The 8,798-nt window shown below is 34.6% G+C and overlaps 1 protein-coding gene across 1 annotated transcript in view; it reads left to right on the top strand.

Moving 5' to 3' along the window:
• LOC106116738 (uncharacterized) overlaps positions 1 to 8,798 on the top strand; it is an 80,546-nt gene that overhangs the window by 21,913 nt on the left and 49,835 nt on the right. Inside the window, exon 2 of the mRNA XM_013310716.1 lies at positions 3,967 to 4,347. Within this exon, the coding sequence (XP_013166170.1) occupies positions 4,001 to 4,347 (347 nt within the window). The 5' untranslated portion in view covers positions 3,967 to 4,000. The remainder of the gene's footprint in view (positions 1 to 3,966; positions 4,348 to 8,798) is intronic.

The following is an 8,798-nucleotide window of genomic DNA, read 5'->3' on the forward strand; positions in this document are numbered from 1 at the left end:
TATTCAAGAACTCCGTACACCCCTCGCGCTCTATTTCACGTCAAATCATAATTTGCAAGTTGTCTATACCACAGAGAGCATTACCATAGACAGCCTTATACAGTCAAATTTGTAGAGGCTCTTCTGACAAGTGGAGTGGAATAATAAAAGTAAATTCAGATCTAATGTATGGATTTATTCAATGGTAGAGCTGTGCGAATGGCTTCTGTTGCCTGCTCACTACTAGGGTAACCATGCAGTTTGTAACAATATAGGACTCTCTCTTTTATTTCGAATTTGTAGTTTGAACATCTTATTGTTTACAAACAATACAACTGCAACTAATAAGATTAAACATAAAATAAATGTCACGAACAGGTATGTTAGCACAATTTATAATAGAAGTATACTTCTCTACATTGTGTCTAGCTTTGAAACATTTTTCTTATTTTCTTAAATTCATATTAGGCAATGTGTTTAAGTTTACTGCATCGAAATTTGTAGTAAATTTATCTTGTGTTCAATCTAATAATATTTTATTTGTATAAATTTATACGTATACAAATAAAATATTCCACTCACAATCATGAAATAAGTCAAATTCGATAAAATATGTCTGAATGATCTCCACGTGACGTTGTAATCTTAGACATAATATTTTAACGTAGCCGCGCGCCGCCACACCGCCGATTCAGAAATATGGCTTTTTGAATAATATTGTGTGCCTTCAATTACTTTATTTTTATAAAACGTTGTTTTAAGTATTTTCCAAATTTCTAACAAGGAAAGTATCTATTGTAAGAACTAAGAAATTACTATGTAGTTGTCAGTGTCTTCTATCTTTACTACATGTGTGAACATAGACAAAATACGTAAATAGTAGATAAGTGGTTTAGTAAAAGTTTCGTGTTAACTGTTAAATAATAAAACTTTTATGTCGAATTTAATTTACTAAACATAGAAGTGGGAAGTACTATAGTAATGGGAGATAAGCGGACACACGCATCCGAGCAATTTAAAATTTAATTTTTATCTCGCTCCGGTCATTGTAGCGCGGAGATAATTGCTCTTCCGAGCTGCCTGCTACCTCACTACAATACAGCCTCCGAGTCTGCCAACATTAAATATTTCAACATTTTAAAGTGATAATTTAATAACATAAAAAAGTGAAACTATCCCTACATATTTGAAACATAGACACTTTACTATTTGACAATGAGATTTAAAACTCCTTTTTAAAGTTGGTTAAAATAACTAAAGGAAGATTTCGACGCAAACACTGTATTATAATATATATGATTATTTCTATATATTAACGAACAAACATTATTTTATAATAATTAAGAAAACAACGTGTTACAAAATTATGTAACGTGTAAAAAAATTAAATGGTGTACAAGGAAATACTCAGTGCCATTGGAAAATGAAAAAAAAAATTGAGTCCACGTCCCTTTCCCCAAGCTGCATGAACAATTTCCAAAGCTGTGTCTTTTACGTCTTTAAAGAAAAAATAAATTAAAGAATTCCCGGGAAGGTACACGAGGACGGGGATAAAATTAAATTAGGATAAATTAGACAATTACCATTAAATATTTCTTTAGAAGGCAAAGTCAACGACTCGTTTAAAAAATACGATTAAAGGGCGAAGACTCAAAGACCTTTCGTACCTTTTATTTATTTAAATTATCGTTTTGTCTTATTCTTTACAAGTAAAAGCCAAATGACGCTGTAAAAACAAAGAAATGCAAACGAATCAACCTTTACCTAGTTAAGACTACCTATGATATTATAGTATTTGCACTTTTCTTTAATATACAAAACTGCTGAATTTTCACCGTTTCCCGCGTAATTATTGTGTTTTTTTTTTCTAATTTAAATATGTAATATGTTACTGTCCAGTTCGACTTGTGTGAAAGAAAACTCCTCGGCAACCAAAGAGGTCGAATTCCTCAAACTAAACACTGTCTGAATTCTGGTACTCCGCTTATTTACAGCGTTCCAAGGGTGAACTAAAATCATATTGGCTTTAAAAGGATTTAGTGCATATGCACACCTATTGTAGGGCTTCTTTGGCACGCGACACGTGCTGGCAACTGTACACAAAGACATCTTATGGTTATAAGCGAAAACTTTGTTTATATAGTGGTGCAGAGTAAAGAAATGTCGTTCATTTACTTTTTATTAAATCAATCGTTTCGATCCTTGTGACGATATAGAGATAAGATTGTGCGTCAGTCAATTATAATAAGTTAAAGATTATTTTCATTTCATTAAGACATATGCAGTCATACGACGTAGTACACATCGACCTCTATATATCCCCCCCCCCAGCAGTGAGTCAACGCCATGGATCCTCTGTGAACTCTGGCAGCTAGCCAAAGCCTTTACAACTTTGTAACGTGTTTACATTAACAAAACACTTCGGAAATAGTTTTTAACAGTTTTAGGCGTAAGAACGCTATTCAATTGAAACAATACTGTTGCTAAAGTCGACATCAGAGCCTTTTAGATTGACGCGTTGCAGGAATGATTTGTATCTCTGTCATATTTTTGAATTATCACACCGTTAAAACCGACGTTCTTTTTATCACGTTACAAAAATTGTTTGCAATTTAAAGCATTGCGATGCGTAGACATAAATCAGAATTTACATATCGCTTTTTACTCTCGTTTTAGACCCAAAATTAATAACGCCGGCGAGAATTTGATAAAACGGACCACAGCGCGCCAAAATTATCCCGCCATTATTCAACAGAGGGTTCAATGACTGCCCACCTGTCAAACATCACATGTATTGTCCCTTTCGGACTGGTTGATTAAGGATAGATCTGTCTCTCTCTGGTTTGTACTAGCAGGTATTGTTGATAGCTTTAGTGTTGTGGCTAGAGATGTTATGATGGGAAATTATTTATCTAAGCATTAGTTCGCCATGAATAGAAATACCGTCGTTGTAAACTATTGAAACATTGTTTAGGAAAATTAAGTATATAACAGTTTACTTAGCTATTTGATTTAAATATAAGATAATAACAACGTATTTTTGTATTTAATTCCACGAAAAATCATGACTCAATGTCACGTAGTGAGCTTGGCTTGTTGGATATTTTTATATTCCAATAATTAAATGCAGATAACAATAATTGCATTTATTTGATGATTAAATGATGTATAATCTGAAATCCTCATCGACATTATTGTTACGACCGTTAAATCCGAGCAAATGAACACAATGTCCCACAGTAAAATGAACGCAGCGCCTGTCTCTGTTTAGTCTGTTGCTTTACCGCCATTTTGCGGGATTGCTAATCGTTTATGATTTGTGTGTCTAGTTATACGCTGATGTTACTGTCAATATGATTGTCAAGTTGGCATAATTTTTTCGATACATTTTTTTTAATGTTACCTATATTGTTTTCTTCAAGTTGGGGGTTGATGTTAACCTAATGTTGAGTTTTATTCTGAAAATGTTCAACAAAGAATTAATAAAAATTACAATGTATTCAGTAAAGACGGGATTACATGCAGTGCTTTTAAAATTGCGCACGTATAAAATAAAAAAGTTAACGCTATTTGCTAGGGAACACCCGCCCTCTTTATCCGCGGCAATCCGAATGCCATTTTCTGTGTATTTTTTGTGGCCAATTTTAATCGGCGCTGCCATTCAGAGAGCGAGCCAACGAGGCCATTTCATTTCTCCCGCTCCTTTGAACGGCCTTTTAAAGAATTCGCTGGAGTTTTCATTATGATGCTTTAATGCATATCGCTATTGTGCTTTTCGTAATTTATAGACCTAAAGATATTGCGTTATGTAAGAAGCCGACATATAATGAAACATTTTCAGAATTCCTATACCATGCCGATCACTTCATCGACAAAATAATTTCTTTGTTCTGATAGCTTTTAAATTTATTCCATATGTTAAGACATTTGAAGTGTACTATATCTGTTAGTATTCACTTGCCTAACTCGTTGTTTCTGTCTTTTCAGATAGCCGTTAAGATGGTGCAGTGATGTGAGCGCAATGCTGCTGCAGCAGGCGTCGTCGCCCGGCCCCAGCGGCGCCCCCAGCCCCAAGCCGTCCCCTAGCCCCAAGCCCCATCCCCACTCCAGTCCCAGCTTCAACACCAGGTTTGCCGGAAGCCCCAATCTAAGCGATGGTCCTTCGAGCTCTAATAGCCCCAGATTGGGCGGTAATAGCCCAAAATTGGGCGCCAGTCCGAAATTCGGTAGCCCACGATTGGGATCTGGAAGTCCGAAGCCTTGTAGAGGATCCGCTGATGATGAAGCGGCGCTGGAGAAACTTCATGCTGAGCTGAAGGAGGGGTGGACAGTGCACACGGGGAGAGATGGCAGACTTTACTATTGCAAGTAAGTTTCACTATGTGCAGATCGATTTAATATTAAATTGTTTGACTTTGTTTGTTATTTGTTTAATTACAGAATGGATGAACCGTTTGTTTTGTTTTGTTAATCGCATCGCATTTGTTTTAGACATTGTTTACAAATGATATGCAAACAAAGAGAAATGTTTCATTAGTGAGTTTTACCAGACGCACAATTATTAATCTTATGGAAAGCGCGAAGTGTATCTTATATCGGTATCATATTTTAAAAAGGATTCATGTTCAAGGGTTATTATGGTTGTAGAAAAATATATTATATTTTTGTATCATGGTCATATTTTATACCTTCTGTGCGATAAAACAATCGCTATAACAGATGGAAGAATAAAAGATAGTATTTTATAAGTGGCAGATAGTGGCAGAGTCAGGTCCCGTTCCTCTTATATTAAGAGCATTCCTCTCTGTGCGTGACTCCGTTATGATTTGATAGTTGTTACAATTGCCAGCGGCGCAACGGGCACTTCATTTGTCCGTTTCAAATTCCGTGCAACAATAAGAAGTGACTCGGTATTATTTGATAATTGCTTTTGATCTTGACCCTTAGTATAAAGACTTATTGGACTCTGCAGATAGAAATGTCCATAGTTAATGATTAAATTAAATATTGCTATGAAAGTATAACTCATAATAGTAATATTTGTATACATTTCATTTATTCCCAACGAAGTTTAGTATCCCTGATACATTCAGACGGAGCAAACATTAATTTTACATGCGCTGACTCGAGTTTAAATATTTTCCCTCCATTTTGAACCGTCATACAAAATGGATTCCTTCATATTTTAAGTTGCGTTCAGAAATCGCTTTAGCGAATCAATCCGCATCGCGTTTGTTGAAATAGCAAAAGTTTGCGCTGGGATTGAAGATATTGTACGTGATTCGAATGGGGTTTTATAATTAGTACAATTTATGATCGTAGCAGTTTAAAAGTTTTCTGACATCATCAGCGTGATTTGAATTCTAGTAGATTTTGCAGGGACATATCATTTTTCATAACTCAGTCATGTTATTAAGCGAGGCAGATACCGTGGGCTTATGATACCAAAATCTCTGTATAAAAAAGTTACCTCTGTATACGTATCTTTGACCAAACAGAGATATTTAAACAGCGGTCTGTAAACCCCACGGTTAGGGAAGTACATTTTACAAAAGGCCAATATTCAATTTCATGACATGTTATCTCCACAAACCTACTGGTACGATTTCGTGACAAATTCTGTTGAAGCGCTTGACATTCTGTATCAGATTGACCCCGTACTACTGACATGTTTGACACCTTGAACTGACATTCACTGTCCAATCAACTTCCATTCTATGACGTTAGTTGTCAAATCAACTTCCGTGCCATTGTTATGCTGCAAAATGTAGAACATTGAGGCTTTTACGTAAAAAAGATGTTGATGTGGATTCTTAAATCAACAGGGTAATATATATTTTTATTTATTTAAGTAATTTACGTAACGTGTTTACAAATTATTAGCTAAGCCGATAAAAAATAAAGAAAACTTGATTTGAAACAGCAAAGAACGTTAGCAACGATGTTATTTGTTTCCGAAACATTTTCTTATTACATTTGTATGTGGCTGAAGTCGGCGAGCGCTTGTTATTAAATCTACAAAAGTATTGGATATTTATTTGAATTCAAATTCCTTCCAACATATGAATGTAACAATTTTATTTGTAGATCAAAAAACAGGAAGGATTATTTAGCACTGGTCAATAGTTTTACTTCTTGTTATTGCTACAGTACTGTTAACGTAGTGTATCAAAGTTTCTGTTACTTAAGTCGATAAATTAAGCATCAGTAGATATTTCTCTGGTTATAAGTTTATTCAACAATTGATCTTTGACGGCTGTTTCCCGTTGGGACGGAAATACCAGAATAAATCCGTCCAATAGGACCTTTATAATATAGGATAAATTGACCGATGGAAAGAATTTTGTTATAATTGTTTATATTTTATTGTAAAATACAAAGATATTAGGCAATACGATACTATGTATGGGGGGTGGGGTGGTCACAGCGGGTGAACAATTATGTGCAGATCGCTGGCCGTGAAATTTGTGACGTCATGATGCACACGCTCGGACACACGTGACGTCATCCCACACAGACCGATAGCTGTTTTAATTTTAATCTAAAATATTCAATAATAAAAATAATTAAGAAAACATTTTAATTCCTTTTTACCACCAAGTTCCACCTACTTCATCTTACATGCTACCTTATTTACAAACTTTTATATACAGTACTATATAGTAGTTATAACGTAATATATAGACAAATGATCGATTCTATTTTCTTTTACTCGAGCTTAAGTTTGTTCTTGACAATATAAGTAACTACACATCATCAGTTTGACCTGCACCTATAGGTGTGTTGGTAAAACTGAGTACATTTTAACTAAAAAACTTCAAATGTCAACACATGTGGGCGTAGGACGTATATTTGTGACAAGCGCCGTAGTATTATCATCGACAAAATCTCATACTAATTTCGACATGAATGACACCGATACGAAAACTTTTGTCGCAATTATTCGTACGAGGCCTATAGTCCGACTGTTAGGTTAAAACTGAAGGTGTGTAGCGAGCTTTATGCGATATGATTAAAACCTCAACGGCAACATCTGCAATATAACAATGATATCGTAGAGTGTATTAAAAGCGGTTGTAGAGTCGGCATTCATTAGAGCTGAGCGGGCGGCGGAGGGCGGCAGCGGCGGGCGGCGGGCGGCTGTAACGCGACTCGGCCGGCCCTGTACAAACGCCTTTTGTTTTCTGCCCACTGGAAAACGATACGCCGCAGATGTTTCCTAACTAGATGTAACATGAAACACCGTGGTTTGATTTAACAACTTCCTTATGATAGCTTTGAAGATACAATTGTTTTGTCTCGTGATATTTTTTTTCTATGCTTATCAAATCGTATTGAAGAATAAAAGTACCTTTCTATTGGTACTAGATTTTTTTAAATTGTAGCATTTTCGCGAATAAACTTATCTATTGTTTTTATACAAAATTAAGTTTAATATTACTATCATAGAACGTTTTTGTTCAATGTATTGTGTTTGTGTATTTCGGTTTAGGAGATATTTATGACAAATTCAGTGACTCTACATCATGGTGAACACATGTGGAGGTTATTAATTGTCCGCAGTCGGGTCCAGCAGAACCTTATTACAGCGGCAGTCAGCGGTCACTTCATTACGCTTTTACGATGCCCTATTTCATTAACTGTCGACGTTTTAGCAGTAATAACAACTTACTCCATTACATATACGATTGTATATCTTTCTATGACAATGTTAATTAGTGTGCTTAGCTTGTCAGCTCTCTATTAGTGATAGTGTTTTATTTAAATGTTCTTTGGTTTGTGAACTCACGACATGTATCATAATCATAGAACCATACATACGCGAAAACGTATTCTTAATGACATTATTGTTATGTTTTTATATTTAAACTAGTTGTAGCCGAGCGGAATTAAAAAAAATGTGTAGTAGCCTCTGTGTTCCTTCCAGATTATGTTCTACATCTGTGTTAAATTTAGCGAGATAGGTTTAGTGGTTCTGGAGATACGTTCTTAACATCCATCTATACATCTAAACATTAATGATATTATTAAAATAATTTGGGTTTCTTACATAAATGGTAATCCTTCATATATTTGTGACAATCACGTTCCTCAAGCTACAACATTTGTAGCAATATTTAAATAGTCAAAGTAATAATCGTGTTTTTTGAAATCCCATTAACACGTCTGCATTCCCAAGGCTCTATGGATGTTAGATATATTATTTACTCGACACTTCATGTTCTCAGCACGTGTTAATATACGATAAAAGATTTTGTAAATAAAAACAGATTAACCTTCTTCTTAAAATCCTTCCGGGTTACCGATCTTTAAATTAGCGACGAAACAGATTATAAATCAAAATGAATAATGTCCGTTAAAGTGTAATCAAAGTCAGAAAAGTATATTCTATTTTCCTGACAAAAAAATAAAAGGCACTAGATATGTGTCATTTTTTAACATTTTCTTTTTTTTAGTGTATGCTGATCAAGTAAAACACCTAGATTCGTTAACGACCTTTACTAAGATTTTCGACCATATTGAACAAAATTTATGTGTAGGCAACCATAATGTTATACTTATAAATTGTTATTTTATTGATTATAATATAGATACACGTAACAACTTGAATATATATACATTTTTTAAATAAAATCATGAAATTGCAGCTATATAAGAACTTCTTGCGACGTTGCATGTTGAATAAACAAAATGGTTACAGCGAATTTTAATTTGATATCTTAATAATTTAACTGAAAATAATTCTCTTAGTACGTAAATACAATTTAATTTGAAACTTTAATTACATCGACGTCAGCGGGGGTTGGGGTGGGGGTTGT

Source organism: Papilio xuthus, unplaced genomic scaffold (genome assembly GCF_000836235.2).
Source record: "Papilio xuthus unplaced genomic scaffold, Pxut_1.1 DF827714.1, whole genome shotgun sequence".
Taxonomy (NCBI): Eukaryota; Metazoa; Arthropoda; class Insecta; order Lepidoptera; family Papilionidae; genus Papilio; species Papilio xuthus.